This window comes from Acipenser ruthenus, chromosome 5 (genome assembly GCF_902713425.1).
Source record: "Acipenser ruthenus chromosome 5, fAciRut3.2 maternal haplotype, whole genome shotgun sequence".
In the NCBI taxonomy this organism is placed as follows: domain Eukaryota; kingdom Metazoa; phylum Chordata; class Actinopteri; order Acipenseriformes; family Acipenseridae; genus Acipenser; species Acipenser ruthenus.
The window spans coordinates 54,732,093-54,757,040 of NC_081193.1; the positions used below are offsets into that span (position 1 = coordinate 54,732,093).

At 41.5% G+C, this 24,948-nt stretch overlaps 1 protein-coding gene across 1 annotated transcript in view; it reads right to left on the bottom strand.

Annotated features, from left to right (window-relative positions):
- dnajc27 (DnaJ (Hsp40) homolog, subfamily C, member 27) overlaps positions 1–24,948 on the bottom strand; it is a 61,192-nt gene that overhangs the window by 30,587 nt on the left and 5,657 nt on the right. The window contains exons 2-3 of the mRNA XM_034003554.2: positions 9,851–9,933; positions 7,456–7,525 (exon numbers count right to left, since the gene is read on the bottom strand). Coding sequence (XP_033859445.1) covers positions 7,456–7,525; positions 9,851–9,933 — 153 coding nt within the window. The remainder of the gene's footprint in view (positions 1–7,455; positions 7,526–9,850; positions 9,934–24,948) is intronic.

A 24,948-nucleotide genomic window follows, 5' to 3' on the forward strand; every position in this document is an offset into this window, starting at 1 on the left:
ACCAATCCAGATCTTATGGGCCGAGCAGTCTCCCAAGGCCCGCCCCTCACCCACTCAGAGAGAGGGAAAGCACACACACACACCCTCTTCCCCACCTCTCTGTGTCATCGCCATGACTGACAGGCAGATCCCACGAGACTGCTGCCCTCTACCTGCAGAAATACGGATGTTATTATTATTATTATTATTATTATTATTTATTTATTTCTTAGCAGACGCCCTTATCCAGGGCGACTTACAATGGTTACAAGATATCACATTATTTTTACATACAATTACCCATTTATACAGTTGGGTTTTTACTGGAGCAATCTAGGTAAAGTACCTTGCTCAAGGGTACAGCAGCAGTGTCCCCACCGGGGATTGAACCCACGACCCTCCGGTCAAGAGTCCAGAGCCCTAACCACTATTCCACACTGCTGCCCCATAGATGTGCCACATAGTCAGTCCAGATCTCCCGTTACACATCCTCCCCCTCAGAATGGCATCATCGGTCTATTCGAAAATCCAATGTCTTCCCGAGAGAATAAATCTGCGTTTTGATGCAGTTTCCCTGCTCGGTGGACTACCCTGAAGGCATAGGGCTGCAGGGCCAAGTACCACCACGTGATTCTGGCGTTGTTATCCTTCATCCGGTGAAGCCATGCTAAGGGGGCATGATCCGTAATCAGGGTGAAGTGTCGCCCCAGGAGGTAGTTGACTCGACTGCCCATTTTACTGTGAGACACTCCTTCTCGATGGTACTATAGTTTTTCTCGCGGGGAAGGAGCTTCCTGCTGATATACAGGACCGGGTGCTCACTTCCCCGCACCTCCTGAGACAACACTGCCCCGAGACCTGTAATTGCCTCCAGGTAGCTGAGGACCAACCCCACACCTTCCTCCCAGGTGCTTAGGGTCTGTTCCCTCGCATTTGCCTCCCATCGCTCTCTGTCTATAAACCGCAGGAACCGGACGGCTACTGGGATAGACTGGGCCTCCAGCCCAGCATTCTCCAGAATCCATTCCCGCAGTTTGATGGCGTCTTATGCCATTTTTTTTTGTTTTGTTTTGTGTTTTTTTTTTTTTTTTTAATCCAAATATGCGGTTCCTGCTCTGGCCTGAGTCCTGGAGGCGCTGTAGATCCCACGCAGGACACCACGTGTCACAAAGACGGCCGGAGTGGGTGGCGTCAGACCAGATGCAGGAAATAAACAGACAGAGATTTGGGGTTTGGTGAAGCTGAGCGAATGCTTTCGCTCAGCATTTAATAACAGAAAATAAAAGGTTTGAACAGACAAAAACACTGGGCACGGCACTTGCGCCAAAATAAACAGACAAACAAAACGTACTAAACACTTAACAAACGGTGCACGGAGAGACAAACAAACACGGTGAGTACAAACACTTATAGATTATTATTTTCCTTTACTTTACGTTCTCCTTCTCTCACCCGTTCTCCACTCTCGAACACCCAACCCCGAGTGACAGAAATGTGCATCTACATATACTGTTGTGCTGGGATTCAATTACTAATTAATTACTCACTTGAATCCCAGCACGTGAATTAGTTCTGTGCAACCCCGTGCTCACATATTACATTTAACCAGCACGTGAAGTGATTTGTGCTCTCCTCGTGCCTAAATACAAATCTACACTTTTTAAATACACGTGAAACACAGACCCGTTTATATCCCGTGTACCAATGACTATACACCAACATTTACACACGCACGCAACATACAACACATAATATGCACACAGGGGCGGGGCACATTGCCACAATCATCCACTGACACAGGAATCACAAAACCCGTCTGCTGGAGTGACAGATGGAATGGAACAGTCTTACCTGGTCGAATGACGTCACATCCCATAGCGGGGCAATCCTGGTCGATGTGGCTCACCTCCCAGCTTGTTCCACACATCAGTGAACTGGTTTCTCACCAGGAAGCTTCAGCAGGAGGTTGAAACACAGGACCCATCAAAGGGGCTCGACGGTAGGGTGGCCGTGCGAGACCCCGGTCCAACACCGCAGCAGCCTGTGGGTGACCCCACTCCACCCCAGTTCTCGGGCTGGGAGCTCCCACCGCCACACTCCGTCCAAAGACCTTGCTAGCCCTCCCCACAGTCCCTTCGCCCTCCCTGGGGCCAGTAGAGGGGGTGATGCTGGTGTAGCGCGGTTTCCAGGCAGCTTAGCGGGCGTTGGTTCCGCTGCCTGGTACTGCTCTGCCAGTTGGATCGCCAACTCTAGGGTGGCAGGTGCCTGCCATTGCACCCACACCTGCGGTTCCGGAGGCAAGCACTGCAACCGCTCGACCACCACTACCTCCACCAGCCTGGCAGTGGTAGTGGCTCCCGGGTTCGACCATCCCCGTGCGTAATCCTGCAATCGGTGCGCGATGGCCCTGGGGTGTTCCCCCGCAGAAAAGCTCTCCTCCCGGAATTTGCGGTGGTAGCCCTCTGGAGTAGCACCCACGCAGTTGAGGATGGCAGTTTTTAACGTGGGGTACTCCATCCTTGCCCCTGGATCCAGGGGTCGGACGCAGCAGCTCTTACACTCCCCTGCCCTATCTCAGTCAGGGTTTGGCGCAGTTGGTCCATATATATACACAGCTCTGGAAAAAATTAAGAGACCACTGCAAAATTATCAGTTTCTCTGGTTTTACTATTTATAGGTATGTGTTTGGGTAAAATGAACATTTTTGTTTTATTCTATAAACTACTGACAACATTTCTCCCAAATTCCAAATAAAAATATTGTCATTTAGAGCATTTATTTGCAGAAAATGACAACTGGTCAAAATAACAAAAAAGATGCAGTGTTGTCAGACCTCGAATAATGCAAAGAAAATAAGTTCATATTCATTTTTAAACAACACAATACTAATGTTTTAACTTAGGAAGAGTTCAGAAATCAATATTTGGTGGAATAACCCTGATTTTCAAGCACAGCTTTCATGAGTCTTGGCATGCTCTCCACCAGTCTTTCACATTGATGTTGGGTGACTTTATGCCACTCCTGGCGCAAAAATTCAAGCAGCTCGGCTTTGTTTGATGGCTTGTGACCATCCATCTTCCTCTTGATCACATTCCAGTGGTTTTCAATGGGGTTCAGGTCTGGAGATTGGGCTGGCCATGACAGGGTCTTGATCTGGTGGTCCTCCATCCACACCTTGATTGACCTAGCTGTGTGGCATGGAGCATTGTCCTGCTGGAAAAACCAATCCTCAGAGTTGGGGAACATTGTCAGAGCAGAAGGAAGCAAGTTTTCTTCCAGGACAACCTTGTACTTGGCTTGATTCATGCCAAAGCTGCCCGATTCCAGCCTTGCTGAAGCACCCCCCAGATCATCACCGATCCTCCACCACATTTCAGTGGGTGCGAGACACTGTGGCTTGTAGGCCTCTCCAGGTCTCCGTCTAACCATTAGACGACCAGGTGTTGGGCAAAGCTGAAAATTGGACTCATCTGGGGGTGCTTCAGCAAGGCTGGAATCGGGCAGATTTGTCTTTGTGAAGAACGCATGAATCAAGCCAAGTGCAAGGTTGTCCTGGAAGAAAATTTGCTTCCTTCTGCTCTGACAATGTTCCCCAACTCTGAGGATTGGTTTTTCCAGCAGGACAATGCTCCATGCCACACAGCCAGGTCAATCAAGGTGTGGATGGAGGACCACCAGATCAGGACCCTGTCATGGCCAGCCCAATCTCCAGACCTGAACCCCATTGAAAACCTCTGGAATGTGATCAAGAGGAAGATGGATGGTCACAAGCCATCAAACAAAGCCAAGCTGCTTGAATTTTTGCGCCAGGAGTGGCATAAAGTCACCCAACATCAATGTGAAAGACTGGTGGAGAGCATGCCAAGACGCATGAAAGCTGTGCTTGAAAATCAGGGTTATTCCACCAAATATTGATTTCTGAACTCTTCCTAAGTTAAAACATTAGTATTGTGTTGTTTAAAAATGAATATGAACTTATTTTCTTTGCATTATTCGAGGTCTGACAACACTGCATCTTTTTTGTTATTTTGACCAGTTGTCATTTTCTGCAAATAAATGCCCTAAATGACAATATTTTTATTTGGAATTTGGGAGAAATGTTGTCAGCAGTTTATAGAATAAAACAAAAATGTTCATTTTACCCAAACACATACCTATAAATAGTAAAACCAGAGAAACTGATAATTTTGCAGTGGTCTCTTAATTTTTTCCAGAGCTGTGTATATATATATATATATATATATATATATATATATATATATATATATATATATATATATTTTTTTTTTTAAATTGGGATAAATTGGCCTTGATAGTTATTTCTGTTTTTAATATTTTATTGTTAATTTTTGAAGTTTTACTCATTAAAATAGCAAGCAAGCAGCTCAGTGCAGAGACTGTTGCTGACCTCCTAATGGAGTCAGACTCAGACTCAGAGGGTGATTTTGTGCCTTATGACTCTGGTAGTGAATATGTACTGAGTGACTCTTCCTCCAGTGAAAAAATCCAGCAGTAGTGAGGAAGAGGAGCCAATGGACATTGAGCCTGAGCCCCTACCAGAACAGGGTACAGTAGGTCCTGGACCAAGGGGTGGTGGATTTCAGCCACTCTACGATTGGACCCCACTAACAACATCCAGCCTCAAATTCCACCTTTTTTCTGGCACACCAGGTACCAGGGCGAACACAACTGAATTGACCCCAACTGACTTCTTCCACTGTTCATCACTGATGACTTTTTTGAGTATTTGGTTATTCAGACCAATTTGTATGCCCAGCAATACATGGCACAATATGGGGACAATATTCTAGGGTGTGCAAATGGGTCCCCACTAATCTAATTGAAATGAAAAGGTTCTGGGGTTTATCCCTTCTGATGGGACTGGTGAATAAACCTAGAATTGATTTATATTGGTCCACTGACCGTGTTCACGCTTGCCCAATTGTCCCTGCAAGGAAGACCATGGCACTGTATAAAAAACTCGCCATGTACATGGTCCAGATTTCGTTATAGAACATGTTGTGTACTGTACGGCTCCAGAAAACAAGCTTACTTTTCTAGCTTTTTCATCTCCAGCCTCATATTTGCCAGCCAAGAAATGCCAGAAACAGTAAGATTAGAGACAGTGGCTAGACTTACTGAACGTCATTTTATACGGACGCTACCACCATCTGGGAGTAAAGCAAGGCCACAAAAAAAGTGCTGTGTGTTCCCGCAAGGGCATGCAGAGGGATACATGATACTACCGTCCGCACTGTCCCTCTTAGCCAGGCCTCTGTTTGGAGGAGTGTTTTGAAAGGTACCACACGGTACACGAGTACTATTATTATTATTATTATTTATTTCTTAGCAGACGCCCTTATCCAGGGCGACTTACAATTGTTACAATATATCACATTATTTTTACATACAATTACTCATTTATACAGTTGGGTTTTTACTGGAGCAATCTAGGTAAAGTACCTTGCTCAAGGGTACAGCAGCAGTGTCCCCCACCGGGGATTGAACCCATGACCTTCCGGTCAAGAGTTCAGAGCCCTAACCACTACTCCACACTGCGACTAAACCCCAGAACAAACCACCATGACCAGTAACAAATGTAACAAAAGACTCTAAAAGTCACTTGTTGTCATGCAGCAATATTACCTGGAAGGGGAAAGTTCAAAGTGACCTAGTCTCAGTTTAGGACCTATAAACGCCTGACAAACTATCGAAAGGTGCACATATTTGGTATTTCTGAATTCAGGACACTCATGGCAATCCAGAAACACTGTCTTTTTAACCGTGGAATAACAGCTGTTAATTTTTTAGGTGGTTCAAGTAAAATGTCTATCAAAACGTATTCAAATACATTTTTTTGCATTCATTCATTCGGACATGCATACAAATAGCTCTTTTGCACTGTGACCGGGTCTTACGTCACTTGCGTGGACAGCCTCTGTTTAGCAAAACAGAGAGACAACTGGGGGTGGAGTTGAAACGGCGGCACAAGCGCGCAGGATTTATTGAACACAAACAGAAATGAAAGGTGGTCATGTGACGTTACCAGCCATGGTAACGCTCAGAGGACACATACAGCAAGCTGTACAAAAGGCAAAATAAAACACAGTACAAAAACTACAAATAAAAGGTGCCCCGAGGGCGAGCGCTAGCCTTAAAACGAGGCATCCCGCTCCAGGAACCTACTCCACTACAGAACCCTCTCCTCCCAAGTATACGCTGCTCCCCTCTGGCATGGCGTTGCAATCTCCTCGAACCATTTCCCGCGGATGCCTTTGAACTGACGGACACTCGATCAAGACCCGCCCACCTGCTGATTGAGGTCCAGCACAGCCAATCACTTGCTGCCCTTCCTCTCAACCAAACCTAGCAGGCAGCAAGTCTCAATCGAGCGCCCGTCTGTAAAACAATAATTCAATTAAACAAATCAACTCCAAAACGACACACAATAAACCCATTTCCCCATACAAATGATACCAACACTAAATACACACGTGCAGGGCAATCGCCCTGCTACATGCACCTTTTAAAAAGTATTCTGTTTTTGTGAAAGAAAACAATAAAGTTTTGATTCTTTGTATGTATCAATAAAATAAAAATAGAAAAAAATGCCAATATAACAATATTAACTTGCCCCTAAATACCCTCCACAAGATCCCCTCAAAATTTGGTTAAATAACCCTGCATTTTTTGGGCAAATATTTCCGCAGTTTTCTATTGACCCTGCTGATGATTGACAGGGCCATTGGGGTTTTGGAACAAGAGTGTTCCAACTGCGCATGCGCAGATTACATTTTTAAAACCTTAATATTTATTTTAATTTAAAACGTTCTCACTTTGGATTGCCAAAAAGCTTGATTCCTGTTCGTGGACCATGTCTGTGCTGAACACCATATTTTTTTGCTACTATGGGTAGCAAAAAATAAATAAAAAAATGGTCTGACTACAAGAATTTAACACATTTTTAGGCAACCCCTTTAACTCAAAAAGTACACAAAGGTGAGTTAAGCCATTTTCCAGTTCCCTAGACAATCTGGATGGTTCTGTGTTTAACGAATTTTATAACTGCGTTTAAAATAAAGTTATGCATATCTCAAATTTTGTGTTTATAATGTTTATAATGCAATGCAACAACATTTTGATTGAAAACAATTACCCAAGCCAGCCTTGGTTTGCAGGGGAACTGATCTGAGACCACAAACATGTATTTCATATACCCCCCCCCCCATTCAAAACAAACACACACACACACACACAATATGCTGCACACATGTTTGTGTAAATTGACTTTCCTCACATGCTCACTCATTAATATAATGCAAATAACCAACATGTCAGTTTCAATTACTATCCTTCCAGACACACTTACGGAGCTAACTGGCTTCACATCATAGCACTACACGCTGTTGACAGTATTATGGGAGCCCTGTACAGTATGTCTGTATGTCCAAATGCCAATTGAAAGAGTAGACTCACCTCATAGAAGAAGGGGTGCCCTGCCATGTCGAAAATGTTCACTTTGATCTCTCTATCTCGGACTTGGACTCTATAAAAATAATAATTATTATTAGACACCTCAAGGATTGCCTTAGCCACATTAACAATATAGCATTTAAAGACCGTAGAAAGCTGGCAGAATGAAAACAAAGCTGGCAGAAACACTTCCCTGAATTCCTGTAGTTGACTGTTCAACAGAAGAAAGACATTTTCTAGTGAAGTTGTAATTCCATTCCTGTTAGCAGTTTATTCAAAGAATTTACACTGTAGAAAATAACCAGTTCATGAACTTGAATATCAAACCTCAAACTGCAGAAACAAAGTAATCAACAATTTAAGAAATAGGCAACTGTGTAGCATGTCACTATCTGTACTAATTATCTATCTGTCTATCCACACACACACACACACACACACACACACAGTAGACTCCCGTTAATCTGTGTTTCAATAATTCATGTTTCGATAATCCATGTGGTTTAATACAGTACATTATCACAATGTATTAGTGCAGAAATCATCTGATCTATGTGGAAGCAGGTATTCGTACGCTTTAGCGCAGAAAGCGTATCTGGGAGGGCTCCCTAGTGGCGCATCCAGTAAAGGCGCTCCGCGCGGAGTGCAGGATGTGCCCTATAGTCTAGACGTCACGAGTTCGAGTCCAGGCTAGTACTTTGCCGACCTAGGATGGGAGCTTCCAGGGGGCGGTGCTCAATTGGCCGAGCGCCGCCCGGGGGGAGGGAGGGCTAGGTCGGCCAGGGTGTCCTCCGCTCACTGTGCACCAGCGACCCCTGTAGTCTGGCCGGGCGACTGCGGGCTTGCCTGTAAGCTGCCTGAGAGCTGCGTTGTCCTCCGACGCTGTAGCTCTTGGGTGGCTGCATGGTAAGTCCGTAATGTGAAAAAAAGCGGTCGGCTGACGGCACACGCTTCGGAGGACAGCGTGTGTTCGTCTTCGCCCTCCCGAGTCAGCGCAGGGGTGGTAGCAGTGAGCTAAGCCTAAAAATAATTGGCCACTCCAAATTGGGGAGAAAATAATAACAAATAATTGTCAACGACTAAATTAAAAAAAAGAAATCACTGTATCTATGCGGAAGCGGATGGTCATCATTTAATTCAATTGAGTACAGTATCAGGATTCTCCCCAGGAATTCTGTACAGCCAGGCGGCAGAACATTATAGCCGGGAGCACTTTTAACAGAAAAATAAACTTGCCTTACCTTAAATATATAATATGACAGAGAATTTGAATAATGTGTTGTCTTTCGTTGACTATATCTGGTTGCTGTTTTTTATGTTCTACATTTTCATTACTGTTTTTTATTGTGGTAAATTACCGTGCTCATTTAAGCACTCTGCAATTTGGCTGGGGAAGGATAACGTAGGTTTATTGGAGTTCACAAAAAAAAAAAAAGTTACCATTTCACTACCTTTTTAGCTTAATTATTGAGCTTATTGCTTCAATTAAATAGTTTTCTTTATGTTAAGTTTTCAGGGCATTTTGTTAATGCATGTCTAATTTTAGTTTTTCGCTGTTCTACATTTTTTGAATGAAACTCTTCATTTTAACCATTTTTTTTACACAACAGTACTCACACACATTTGGTTGTTGTTGCATGAACCGGAGTGTAATAATCCAGCATCTCTGCACTTAAGCAATTGTATATATATCAGCTGATATCCCATCATGCCTTTTTTCTTAAAGGCATACAACCTCTATACATGAACCCCCAATATCTCTCACAAGCACCTGGGTACATATTTTTATGACATCACAACAAAGGGAAAACGTTAACACCTGGTTGTAGATAAGACTGTAGATGTAAGATAACTTGAAACACTAGTTTGTGCATATATATATATATATATATATATATATATATATATATATATATATATATATATATACACACACACACACACACACACACACACACACACACACTTTTACTTTTTATAAATAATGCATATTTATCTTGGTTCTTCTAATTCTAATTTTTTTAGAGAAACATGATAAGGAACTTAAAGAAAGTGTTGTAACAGGCTTGGTTATTACCCTTTTAATTATTACCCTCTCATGGTTTAACTGAACATTTATTTAACAGTTTTTTTCTTGAAAATACAACAAAATTCAACACTACATAACTATTAAACACTCAATAGTGCTTAGTTGGAGAAGTAGGATGTTCCTCCGAGGCTTATCTGGGATCAGTTTACATAAGCGAAGGTAAATCTTATTCCAAGCTTATAGTTGCTGTTAAATCTGGTTATTCTTGCATGTCCTGTAAAATAATCTTAGATAAACCAACATGGGAACAATACATTATCTAATGACAATAACTGCTGTTAGGATGAAAGATTGAAAGGTGGAACTTACTTTGTTACTCCATAATCGATTCCGATTGTGGCCAGATACTTTGCAACAAATCTCTTCTCACAGTAGCGTTTTATTATACAGCTCTGGAAAATAACAGACAATACTGTAATGGGCATATGCATAAAAGATGGCAGTAATTTCCGGCCATTAAAAAAAAAAAAAAAAAAATACTATGCAGTATTTAAAACGCGATTTATAAAACTGTTATTTTACCAGCCAGTAATGGTCTTAGATGTGATTTAGCATCACGGATTGTTACCGAGAGATTGTATCCAACCAATTGTCAGTGGTATGCAAATGAGCAGTGCCACCTACTTAAGAAGTCAGTGGCACATACCGTCTGTTACACCGTCATGTTATGGCTACTAAAAAGATACTGGACATGAGTGAGAGGTTAGGTTAGGTGCAGTGTACGCTTTTTGATTTAAAAAAAAAAAAAAAAAAAAAAAAACTATGACATTTTTATATAGCTTATATGCACATGCCTTGCTGAAAAAAGAACGGTAATCACAAGAAATGTCTGGCACAGTTCATGATATTTTACTTTTAGTTGAGAAAAACAATCCTCTAATGTTAGCACACGTTTCATTTCCAGAGCGTCAGTAAGCTCCAGTTATTTTTAAAACTTTCATTTGAATGACAAACGGCACAGAAAGTCAGCACTGCAGCTACATTAAAATACAACTCATTGTAAAATGGTGGAAACAATGTTTGTATTTGTTACTGTATTCCCTCAGGTTTGCAATACTTGCAAAATTCATTCAAATACAATACATACAATAATAATACATCTAAAATCTGTTTCTCATACAGTAAACCTTACCATACAAAAAGCTTCTTAGAAATAAATACAGCTAGATTGAAAAATTCTGCCTGTCACGCAATACTACTTGGTTTCATAGCGAAATTGGATTAGAAAACGTTACATATTTCTTGCAGTTTATTTGTAGTTACTGAAATACAACTTTTTGAAATAATTAGACCTACAAGAATATAATCCAGTTTGACACGAATATATTTTTCAATATATATAGTAAACATCCAAATGTGTTGAGGGACTTGTAATAAAATATTATTCATTTTAAAATGACTTGAGCTCTAATCAGTAGATGGAATGCTGTGAAAAATGTGTAAAACCAAGTACTGCCTGCAATATAGGGATGGAAATGTGTTTTTTTTTTGTTTTTTTTTTTACCTGCAAAAACTCGCTAACATCAGAATCCAAATCATGCGGTGAGCTTGTAACTTTCATTAATACAGGGACAGCCTTGTTTCTAGCAGTTCAACTCTTCAGTTCATGTTCTAGTTCTCCGCAAGGGTGAATAATTGTTAAGTGGACACCTGCTATGAATCACATCATCAGAGTAATCCAGAGGGTCAAGTCGCAGCTGAAATATGCAGGGTCTTCTCACTCTTCTGGAAGGATCATCTTCCAAGATATCTTCCTCCTCTTGATGTACAGCCCACACAAGCATGCCGAAGCCTGCCATTTTCTCCACTTAGAGCAATGAATAGGCTACAGATCTTTATGTTTTCCAACCAGTAAGTAGCCTATCCTGTTCAGATGAGTTAACAATGCAATTTAATTTATGCGTTACAAATAACAAAATACTTAAAACTACCCAATTATTGGATATTTTAACATCAACGTTTTTCAGAGATGGCAACTTCTGAAAGGAGAAAATAGTTGCATGTGCCGAGCGATGGCAAAGTTTTAGGATCGTGTAAGTGCTATCAAACCTGGACTGAAATATTCAACCTCAAAACTTTGTAACAAATAACACCTCTAGAAAGATTTAATATGTTTACATTTTTACTACTCTGCAACTATCAAAACACAAAATGCTGTGTTGTATCTATCAATTAATTAATTAATTAATTAATTAATTAATTAATTAAAGCAAGTTAAACCTCAAAACCCATTTGCACAAACATACAGTAATGGGGAGTGTCATATTTTGCTTTTTGCTGGCGTTTCTTCAGACCTATGTGAGTGATACAGTCATGACGCTCACCATGTTTCACAGAGAAGTCTGTCCAGCAGTATTCACAGCAGACATGACATTCAGACACTCGACTTCTGTGTCTGGCAGTAGAGTCGCACTGCATGTATGTTTAAATTTTTTCAGCGCTGTCAATTGACTTAAGGTGTGAATGGCTACATTGCAAAGTAAGGCAACCAAGCTAGTTCAACATCATTAGCTAAACTGTGAAAAAAGCATTTTTTTGGTTGCTGTTTTTTTTTTTTTTTTTAAGGCGGAATTTCAAGTTGTGTTGCAAAGTTCAATGTTCTCTACTAAAATCCTTAGCCTTACTGACAAGCAACCACGTAAACATGCGATTGATAATGATAGAGGTGCCATTTGCACAGCAGTTTCTGAAGCAAGGACCCTTAAACACATCTCATGCCTCTTTTTCACTGTACAACCAAGCCATGCCAGGGTCGTACTGAGCCCTCACGGTGCGGTTAAGGGGAGCCTGGGTTGTTTTTCCACTTTAGAGCCGAGCTACTGATGTCACACGCAACAAAAGACAGTTGTTATTAATTATTGTTATTAATTAACTCAGTTGATTTGTTTGTGCCAAAAGGTGCGCAAACAAATGATATAAAAAAATTAATAGACCAACGGTTGATTATATCAACTTACTAAAGTTCAATTAGTTCTGTTGAAGGGGAAAAAAAGTTTAAAAAATATGATTTGCCAAAGATATCCCGCTCAGATTTTTCTAGGTTTTTTTTTTTTTTATAAATAAGCTGCGTGAGTGCAAGATCCGTAGTTGTATGCATGGTACAGCTGTACAGTATTTTGTTTGACTATTTTTGTAAATAAGTTTAGAATTTTTTTTCGGTTATATTAATATAATAAAGGTGAGTAATTGGTAGAATTTTGTGTTTTTGAGTACACACAACATTTTGGGGAAGAAGTTGCAGTTAAAAGAAATCTGAAATCATATTTAATAAAACAAACAAACAAACAAACAAAAAAAAAAACACTCAAAATGAGAGGTATAATTTACATTTTTCCAATACACAAATAAATAAATGTTTGTTTTAAAACAGTGCTGTGTCTAAGATATCCTCTTTACAACCCTGTGACAGAGACAAAATTATTCTTAGCGATAAATATCCTTCCCAACCTGTGAGAGTGCTATGTAAAGGGAACAGAGTGCCCTGGACTGGATGGCCTGACGATTCATTCCCACGGTTAGGTGGAAGTCGGCCATCTAGAAAGGGGGTGGAGCTACGGTACACCAAGTCATCGCGGATTGGAGGAGAAACAGTTGCAAACAATAACCAAGGGGGCGTGACTGACTGTATATAGGGGATGTAGCAAGGTGATCTGTTCCTTTGTATGGTTAAATGCTGAACTGGAAGGAGAATCATATTGTTATCATGAGTGTTTTGTTTGTTTGGTCTTGTCTAAAATCTACTTGTTTGTTGTTATTAGATGGCTAACACGATCCGGAGCGGTCGCTACAGGCCAGCACAAAACCCAGACAACACTGCACTTGTTCACAATAAATTGTATTTTCACCACAAGCACTACAGCACTCACTTTGGACTTGTGACCATGTTTGTGTTTACTGTATGTGTTTAAATACCGTGTTTATTGTTTTGGGACTGAACCTGTGCATTTAACTGAGCATTGTGTATTGCCAGTTCTCATTATTCTTTACTGTTGTCATCAGACTTTGGATTATAAATAAACCACCATTTCACCAGTACTTGGTTGTTTGTCATTGTCTTGAGCACTGCATCACCTCTACACCTGCCACAAACCGACAATAACATTAGGTTATTATCATAATCCTGGTTCCCTGAAATAGAAATGTATCCATTACACAATGGGTTAACCTATTACAGTCAGCACTCGGATATCTGTTAACCAGTCGCATTTTAACGCCCTTGTATTAAGAATAAAATCAATCCCCATTACATATACAGTGCCGTGAAAAAGTATTTGCCCCATCTGATTTTCTGCATTTTTGAACATTTTTCACATTGTTTCACATTTGGTCAGACTTTCTCATGGGTTGTAGTAGTATATAGAGGGAGTCTGAGAGAAAAAATGACACGAAAGTTTGGTGCTTCTTTCATTTGTTTGGTGTGCAAAGTAATCAATCATGCAATCTTCAGGTGTGAAAAAGTTATTGCTCCCCCCCTAGTTAACTCTCAACCCAATTAAGGGATAGGGTCAGCTGTTTGAGTACTTTGGTTAACAACCAGGTCTGATTTGGGCCAGCCCTGCCCAAGATAAATCTGACTAACTTTGGCCCTTACCATCAGAGTGAAGTGGTCAGCACACAGGTTCCAGAGGCACATCATGCCATGAACAAAATAAATTCCTGAAGACCTCCGGAAAAAAGTTATTGATGCCTATCAGTCTGGAAAGGGTTACAAAGCCATTTCTAAGGCTCTGGCGCTCCACTGAACCACAGTCAGAGCCATATTGTCCAAATGGAGAAAGTTTGGGACAGTAGTGAATCTTCCCAGGAGTGGCCGTCCTGCCAAAATCTCTCCAAGAGCAAGGCGGAAAATCGTCCAGGAAGTCACAAAGAACCCTAGAACATTCAGGGATCTGCAGGCCTCTCTCGCCTCGGCTAAGGTCAGTGTCCGTGACTCCACCATCAGAAAGACACTGGGCAAAAATGGGATTCATGGCAGAGTAGCAAGGCGGAAACCATTGCTCACTAAGAAGAACATGAATGCTCGTCTCAAGTTTGCCAAAAAGCATCTGGATGATCCTCAAGAGTTCTGGAACAATGTTCTATGGACAGATGAGTCAAAAGTGGAACTTTTTGGCCGACATGGGCCCCGTTATGCCTGGCGAAAACCAAACACTGCATTCCACAGTAAGAACCTCATACCAATGGTCAAGCATGGTGGTAGTAGTGTCATGGTTTGTTGATGCTTTGCTGCATCAGGACCTGGACGCCTTGCCATCATTGAAGGAACCATGAATTCTGCTCTGTATCAGAGAATTCTACAGGAGAATGTCAGGCCATCCGTCCGTGAGCTGAAGCTGAAGCGCAGCTACAATGATCCGAAACACACAAGCAAGTCTACATCAGAATGGTTGAAGAACAAGAAATTTAAAGTTTTGGAATGCCCTAGTCAAAGTCCAGACCTAAACCCCATTGGAATGTTGTGGCAGGACCTGAAACAAGCAGTTCATGCTCGAAAACCCACAAAAGTCACTGAGTTGAAGCAGTTCTGCATAGAGGAGAGGGCCAAAGTTCTTCCACGGCGCTGTGAGACTAATCAATAACTACAGGAAGTGTTTGATTGCAGTTATTGCTGCTAAAGGTGGCGTAACCAGTTATTGAGTCTAAGGGGGCGATTACTTTTTCACACGGGGGCATTGGGTGTTGCATAACTTTCTTTAATAAATAAATGAAATATGTATCAAATGTTTGTGTTATTTGTTCACTCGGCATCCCTTTTATCTAATATTAGGTGTTGGTTGAAGATCTGATAACATTCAGTGTCAAAAATATGCAAAAATGCAGAAAATCAGACAGGGGGCAAATACTTTTTCACGGCACTGTTTTTTTTAATTCTCTCTAATGCTAAATCAGTCTCTCTTATATTGTGCAGTTACACAGCGTTTCCTCCAGTTTCACATGACAAAAATGCAGCCAAAACAAAGCGAACGAGACAAGCTAGGATAATGCAACAGTTCACAATTAAACAGTTTTAGTTACTGTGATGTATTTTATTTTTTATCTGTGACCTTTTGTTGCTTTTGTGCATTTTCTGCATTTTCATTTGCAAGTGAACTGTGACATTAGGGCCTTATTGAGCACTATATTCTGCAATTTTGAATACTGACTTGGGATACTGTTTTCATTCTGGAAATTTCTTTTTTTTTAATCTTTTGGTTTTACTAAATTGCATTGCCTTTTACGTTTTACACAGTTCTGCGCATGGATAACATTTAGATTTAATTATGCTGTTAGGTCGTTAATGGGAAATTTTACATACTGCTACAATACGTATGGATTTAAAAGTATTTACTGTATTATAGTTAATGTGTCGTCTCTTTAGTTTTGGCAAGTGATATTTTCAGAATCACATCGTTCTGAATTAAAATACTACTTCTGTTGAAGATAGTAGTGTACCAACAAAACCAATACAGTACATCTAAATAGAAGCCTACTTATTTTAAAACAAAGTCCTTTCAGATATGTATTTTTGATATTGTATCTTTTTTGTGTTCCCTGAAAAACAGACAATGGTTGGAACGGGCCAAAATGAAATAATCAGATATGCGTCACACGCGTTTAACTGTCACTGAAGTCAACATTTTATAGGGTTGGACTGAGTGCTGACTCTATATCTAATTCAACTGAACACTTCTACCAAAGCTGTGTTTTACACCCACGACGTCAGCACGCCTGTCGCAGCGACCAAAGAATTGTAATGGATACATTTCTATTTCAGGGAACCAGGGTTATGATAATAAGTTAACGTTCCCTTTCAAGTATGTATTAAGTATAATGTATTCAATTATACGTAAGTATACCCAAGCTGTCGCAAGGAAACAACTTGCAGAACAGCCAAATTGGTGAGACAGATGGCTTGCCATAACTATAAGGCATGGTAACGTCCACAGAATGCATAATTACCTCATTCTTCTGAGTCTGGCCGAGATGCCTCTGTGAGCACTCTGGTTCCAAAGGCAGGGTTCTGAAGATCCAGGACATTAAGCCTATAAAACCTTGTGAAGGTGTGAGAAGTGGCCCACACCGCTGCATCGCAAATATCAGAGACCGATGCACCTTGAAACAATGCCCAAGAGGTAGCAAGACCCCTGGTGGAATGACATGTGACCTTCTCTGGAGGGGGCAAGTTGGCTTGCTCGTAAGCAATCTTGACTGTCTCCACAATCCAATTGGACAGTCTCTGTTTTGATAGGGCTTGACCTTGGTTCTTGGCACCAAAGCATATATAAACAGTTGCTCAGATTGCTGCCAACTTTTTGTCCTGTCAACGTAATACGCTAGTGCCCTAACCGGACGAAACGTATGGAGCCGACGTTCCTCATCTGACTGGAATGGTTGAAGATGAAAAGCCTCCAATTCCACAGACTGATTGACATGGAAGGTCGATAAGCATTTGGGCACAAAAGCTGGATTCGTGCAGAGCATGACCTTAATAATAGACTCAACAAAGAATAAACAAGCTTTTGCCACTGAAAATGCCTGCATCTCACTCACGTGTCTAGCAGAGGTGATGGTAAGTAAAAACACTTCAGGAGATAGGTATTTGGGTTCTGCAGAAACAGAGGTTCAAAGGTTGGTGTCGTGAATGCATGCAGCACCACATTTCAACCTCCACTGAGGAACTTTGTCCTTCAAAAGGAAGCCAAAACATCCGTGCCCCTTTCAGAAACTGGCTAGCCAGAAAATGAGCCCCTGGGAACACCGAGTCAATTTTAACATGGCAAGTCAAGATGGCTGCCAAGTAAACCTTCAAAGTCAAGGGGCACTTACCCTCATCAAAGTGGTCCTACAAAAACTGAAGAATGACTGTCACAGGGAAAGTCGTGGGATCAACCGGACGTGCCAAACACCAAGTTTGGAACACGCCCCACTTATATCCCCACTTATACGTTGAAGCAGCTCTCACACATTCTGGAGAGTCGATATGACTCTCTCCGACAAGCCTAACTGTCTGAACCTGAGCCGTTCAGGGGCCAGACCCAGAGCTGTAGGCTCGATAGGCTGGGGTGCCACAACGTCCCTCGCACCTGGCTGAGCAGGTCGCGGCGCATGGGCAATTGCTAAGGCTGGTGGCGTAAGACCTGCACCAGTGTGGAGAACCACATTCTTCTGGGCAGTACGTGACCACTAAAAGCACCCTGGCTCATTCCTGCCTGATTTTTTCCAGGCACATTGGAACCAATGCTACCGGTGGAAAGGCATAAAGGAGAGTCCTCAGCCACTCATGTGCAAGGGCGTTGACACCCAGAGGACAATGAGCTGATTCCACGGAGGCAAGGAGGTCAACCTCTGCTCTCCCGAACCTGTCCCAAATCAGGCTCATCCACTCTGAGCCGCATGGGACTCCCCTTGATAGGAGGTCTGCGGCGTGGGTTTCTGCTCCTGGCAGATGTATCGCAGGTGTTCATGAGCCCACAATAAGATTTTGTGGGCTACACGATGGAGACGGGGTGAGCGCAGGCCGTCCTGGTGGTTGATGTAAGCCACCACGGTTGTGTTGTTCGTTCTGTGTCTCCCCTGCACCTCCTGGAAGAAACACTGCAAGGCCAGAAGAACTGCCTGCAGCTCCAGGACGTTTATGTGTAGCCCCACCCAAGGGGACTGCCACACACCCTGCGCTCCATTCCACGTGGCGCCCCAGCCTGAGCCGGGGTACATGACATAACAGCAAGTCCAACACCACGCCGACATCACCGTGACAGACATTACAGCGACTGCCCATAACAGTGCTACAACATCACCGTGCCAAACTACAATTACCAGAAGACTGCGAAGTTCACAAAAGCGTCACTTACCAGGAGCTCGGACACACGACGCAGTCAGAGCAGGGCTCACCACACAGGGTTTGACATTAACCATGGCCCGGCGGCCAGGGGGCCGGTAGAGATCGTAGTTTGGCTGGTAGTTATGAAGCACCACAGGCCCGACTGGGCCGGTTACATTTTTTTGCTGTATAATGTATATAGTATAGTCCACATGGCTTCTGTTTTATGAACAGTTTTTGTACAGTCAGCATCTGCGACTACGTACTGAAGTGCTGTTAGTAATACTCGACATGGCAATTTTTTTTCCGACAAGCACGCCAATGTATGCGTGTTAAATGGCTAAAATAACTACAATAGCATATATTGAAAGGCTTCGCCTACCCACTTTTTTATTTGAGACATGGGCTCTCTTTGGTTTTTACTAAACATTACTAAACATACGTAAATGAAAAGCCATCATGAAAGAATATGCATGCGAGCTAAACAATTTATTTTTTTTTCTTCCCCCTTTTTTTTCAGGACAGAGTCCGTTTGTGTTCACAATGCAGTTTGCACGTGCACTCGGCTCGTTTACATGGTGTGTGAAACGGATGTTTACAATATTAGATGGCAGCTATTGATGTATTGCTCTGGTTTTTAATATAGCATGTTTTATATTCTAACATATTGCTGTGGAAGAACTGGGGAGCACTTCGCTAATTTAATGAATACATTTCTTGAATGCCTACAGTAGGAGAATTCAGTTTATACAATTCTGCACGGTTCTCCTAACGTCGGCATTAAACAAAGTAATTTGAGAAAAGACTGAATATTTTTGTGTTTAGTCCAGTTCGTGAAGCTAAAAATAACAGTTAAAAATTAAACATCGGGTGCATTTATTGCAGATGATAACTCATTATTTTATTTTTTATATTGCAATCTAGTCAAAACATGTTAAAACGTACAAAAAGCCAGATTTAAAAAAATAGATCAGCTATTATCATTTAAATATATGGTATACACATAATCAGAACGGTTAAATAAATAATCCATACAATTGTTTATTTTATTTTTGACTGGCGCGAACACACAACCTAATACATTACTCTGCCATTAACTTGCCCTGCAGGGTGATACAATTTTGCAGCTTACTTATTATTGGGCCAGTTAAAATTGTATCCGGGCCAGTAAAAAAAAGTTTAAATGATGTTACTGCACTGATGAAGGCCAGTGAATTCGCTTCATTGTTTTTTTATAATGATGTTATAACAATATATAAGCTTAACAGCAGATACCTGGTGAGTGCTTGGCTTTTGACGACATTCTGTATATTTACTTGAATCTATAGCACACCGTCAATACAAGAACATTGCTCTTTTAGCGTGCTCCTATTTTTCCAGTAAAAACACTACCACAGTGGCCCAAGGGGCCAGTAATAAAAAATCTAAATGTAGAGCCCTGCCACAGATTTTTTGATTGCAGAAGACTAAAAGTTTTTTTTATTTTCACTGTTCCCATACAGCTTCATCATATTGTGAAAAGTGTTGAATTTAAATCAAGGGAAGCAATGTTAAAACTTTACAATGCATTAGTAAGACCTTATCTAGAATACTGTGTTCAGTACCAGTCACCTTGTTACAAAAAGGATATTGCTGCTCTACAAAGACTGCAAAGAAGAGCGACCAAAATTATCCTGGGTTTAAAAGGCATGTTGTATGCAGACAGGCTAAAAGAATTGAATCTATTCAGTCTTGAACAAAGAAGACTACACAGTCTGATTCAAACATTCAAAATCCTAAAAGGTATAATAATGTCAACCCAGGGGACTTCTTTGACCTGAAAAAAGAAACAAGGACCAGGGGTCACAAATGGAGATTAGATAAAGGGGCATTCAGAACAGAAAATAGGAGGCACTTTTTTACACAGAGAATTGTGAGGGTCTGGAACCAACTCCCCAGTAATGTTGTTGAAGCTGACACCCTGGGATCCTTCAAGAAGCTGCTTGATGAGATTCTGGGATCAATAAGTTACTAACAACCAAACGAGCAAGATGGGCTGAATGGCCTCCTCTCGTTTGTAAACGTTCTTATGTTCTTAACACCTAATGCTGTGTCTGCCTCATTATTATTCAGTGATGATCCACACATGCAACGAATCCCCCTGTTACACTTGGTGTCAGAAGAACTAAGTCACTGGTCCTGCTGAGTCAAGGCAGGATAGGCACAGAGCAGTTGGCTGCCAGGATGCGCAGGCAGAACCAGGAGACGTGGGTGAAAAGCCAGACAGGGAGAAGCTGGAGCTCTGAAAGCAAGAGGGGGAGAGTTACCGCCCTCAAAGGCCAAGGCAGGAGGAGCTACCATCCTCAAAGGCCTGAGAAGGAGTGGCTGTCTGCCTGTTAAGAACCAGAGGAGGAGCTATGGTCCGAGAAGGAGAAGTGGCCTTCCTGAGTGCCAAAGGAAGGAGGAGCTACCGTCCAGACACCCCGAGGAGGAGGAACTGCTGTCCGACAGCCTGAGGAGAAGGCTGACAGCGAGGAAGGAGAGAATCCTGTGCTCCAATCCGGCACCTATGGGTCAGTTCCCTCAGCCCATGTTTCCAGACACCCCACTGTCGTGTCTGGACCTCCCATCACCCGTTAACCCCCCAAACAGAAAAGGAACCAGCCAGAGATATCAAACAGACCAGTGGTGCCGTTCTGAGGGGGAGGCTATGTGGTTCTTGCGCAAATGTGTACAGCTGGGACACGGAACAGGAGGCGCGTTGCTGGTCAAAGAATTGACCAGTTAGGCTCACCCGGCGCTGAGCTGATCGGGAGGTCCGGATTGGCTGGGAGGCGTGCCAGGGAGGCTGCGTGGAGCTCAAAAGGCATCTGTGCAACACCATAGCTACACAGGCAAAAGCTTGTGTTTGTTGACATCGAGGAGGAGAGCGTCTGCTCCATGAAGAGAACTACTGCACGAAACCCTTCCACTCCAAGACCATGCTCGTGAAAGCATTGCCCAGCCAGGGTTAGTAGTGTAGTAGGTTCCTGGAGCGGGACGTTCCTTTTAGTGGGACTAGTGCTCGCCATTTGTGGCAAACTTTTATTTTTAGCTTTGTTTTTGTTTTGTTTTGTTTATTAAATCTGACACCAGGGCTACCATTGCTGATAGCCTAGTGGCAGCACTCGTGTTGTAATTAAATCTGCAAGCCTGTGCGGCGTGTCAACACCCACTGCTCTGTGTCTGATTCAGTGACAACCCAAGTATATAACATCACCAATTTACAATAATAATATAAAAATATTTAACATAATAAAAATAAATAAATAAATATTAAATATTGTGTTTAAAAAAAAAAAAATGAAGCTACATGTTTATTGCTTCTAAAGTACTTTATAATGTTCCCCAGATTGTTCTGAAAAAAGAACACCAATTCCAAAATAGATTGAGTGAATTTTTATAGGAAGAGTCTCAAATACAGCCAAAAAAGCCCTGGTCTTGGAGGAACATCCTACTGAAAAACTCTTGGTCCTTAAAGGGTTAAGTGGAGCTAGATTTGGATGGAGTGTAGGAGACTCTACACAGAGAGTGGTGAGTATAGAACAACTTAATGTGCTTCAATGAAAAAGAAAGAACACTGTATTGTAAATGTGTATGCAGTTTTATTTTTTTACTGGCAGATGGCAGCAGTCCCTAAGAAACGTGCTTGACAGACCGGGCCATTTGTATAAACACAGCTGAGAGTGAAAAATGGATGTCTGTGTATCTACAGGGAATAAAACTAGGATATTTCTTTAATCATTTGTTGGTGTTACAGGTTATAAGGAAGCCTGGTCATGTTTGGTACTGGTCAAAACGACCTATTTATTTATTATACCTACACTTCACAGATAATAATTCATATAACAGCGCTATACACCCATGCCTGAAACTGGGGAAGCTACTGTATATGACGTGATTGAATTTTTGTGATGCAAGTTTTCTGATGTATATGTAGTAGATAAAGACGTTGCATTTTCTCACACAATTTTTTTTTCTAAAAAGTGATATGCCTGCACAAGTATTATGTTATTATAATGCTGCCATTGTGTATATATATATATATATATATATATATATATATATATATAGTATATATATATATAGTATATATATAATACTTATATAATGTAGCCATTGAAAAGAAAAATTATGTTATGTTGTGATCTGTATTATAATGCTACAATCGTAAACCCATTTTGTTATTTAAGTTCTATGAAATACTGTATTTCTGTTTTATCATAATCACAATAAAAAAGTGTGTATTTAAAAAAACAAAAAAGAACCCTAACCCAAATTGCTTATTTGAGGGCTAATAATGAAAAATCTGAAAAAAAAAAAAAAGAGCATTTTTAACATGACAGCCTGACATCTCCTGCCCATGGATCAAATCAGAGCCTGGATAACATGCCGGGAAATGGCAACCCACGCTTGCTCAAGTGCCTGGAATAACGTCTGTGGCTCGGGGTGACGTCGTCGCACACGTCGATCAAGCTCGTCCCATAAATGCTCAATGGGGTTCAGAACTGGTGATCGAGACGGCCAGGGAAGCACGAACATTGTTCTGAGTGAGGAAAGCTGTGGTGGCCCGGGCTGTGTGTGGTCGAGCATGGTCATGCTGGAAAATGACGTTACGATGATTCATGAATGGGATCACACATGATCTTCATGACAACAGTGCTGAGTTGTCAGGTTGCCTTGAACATGAACAAGGTTAGTTCCGCCACTGTCTGAGATTGCTGCCCACACCATGACACTCCCACCACCAAATCTGTCAACCTGTCGCACACAGTTGGCCTCAAAACGTTTATGACATCACCTGTATACCCGGGCTCTTCCATCTGCACGTCGAAGCAGAAATCTGGATTAATCACTGAACACCACGTTTCTCCATCTTTGTATGGCCATACTCTGTGATTATGACACTACTGAAGTCGTAGTCGACGATGTTGCGGCGTAAGAATCACTCCTCTAACTGGCCTTAGAGGCGGTATGAAGCATTTATATCCATAAATGAATCCAATTTAACAACTATGTCAAATATTAAAGCAGGTTATATATTTATACTCTACTGGTTATTTAAAGTTTGCAACAACAATACTGCTACATTACTACGACGACTACAACGACTACTAATAACGAGTTTGTTATCTCAATGTTGGGTAGTGAGTGGTATCCCCTAAACCAGTGTTCCTCAAAGTGGTCCGCGGGCTAATTCGCGGCAGCTGTTCTTAAATTATGGGTCGTGAACACATTTTTGCCGGGTCATAGCATGGGAAAATAAATAAAGCTTTAAACGCTTTACAGCAGTCTGTTGACAGTGGTGCTCGCTTATGCTGTGTTTGTACGTAATCGACATTTTTTTTTTTTTCCTGAAGGGCCTCTGTGATACGATCAACCAACTGAATATCTGCATTTTCTCTGCGGTATCCCAAACATAAGTTAGCTGGGTGGGGCATAAACTGTGTCTGTTTCAGTTGCAGTTACTGACAGTAAGTTTAACCAATAGGAGAGTCAAATATCTGAGTTTTATGCAGCTGTCCAATTATAAGCAAGCACAGTCAAACTGAATTTTACCAAATTGAAACAAAGCGAGACGCTATCTACCCTCCTATTTTAGTTTACTCATGGTTATCTGTGTAAACATACTATTTACAAATATTTGCATTACGTATTTTATATAAATTATTTAAAGAATACGCGCAGCACTCAATTACTGTCTGAGACCAGGCCTTATCAGAGTGAGCCAAGAATAACTCCCACTAAAATTCTATATATATATATAACGTTATACTCTCTGTGCTTTGAGTTTATATATATATATATATATATATATATATATATATATATATAGATGTCTAATAATTTCCTTATGTTATATTCAGATAAAACAGAGATAATGATTTTGGGATCAAAAGATAAAAAACAAGTAAGAGACTGATGCATGTCTTCATATCTTATAGGATTGATTACTACAATGCCCTGTTCTCACGAATTCCAAACTGTGTTCTGTCACAAATGCAGCTTGTACACAATGTTGCAGCCAGGGTGCTAGCCTGGCTCCCGGTGCTGCCCAGGATTGACTTTAAGGTTCTTCTTATTGCCTATAAAGCCCTAAACGGTTTGGCTCCAGCCTATTTGATGGATCTTTTAGTCCCGTATGCCCCTGGGCGGCCAGTCTGATCCCAAGATGCAGGGGTGCTATCTGTCCCAAGGATTTTAAAGCAAAGGACAGGTGGTAGAGCATTCAGTCATAGGGCACCTGAACTCTGGAATGCTCTCCATGCACAGTGAGAGAGATGCACTTCCACTGGCAATTTTTAAAAATAAATTAACCCTTTGCAGTCCATTGTCGGACCTGGTCCGACATTGCAATTATTCCTATCAAGTCCACTGTCGGACCCTGTCCGACATCATTATAGAAACGCAAAAAACGGGTTTTAGTCGTTTTTTCTCCAGAAAAAGTCGAGAAAACCATTCAATGGCCGAGTGGGAACGACAGGAGCCGAGACAAGTCGAAAAAAAAAAAAAAAAAAATATCGTATCTCATGAATAGTCATACATGGCCCTGGTATCAGATAATGGGGCGGTTGTAAGTAAACAAGCT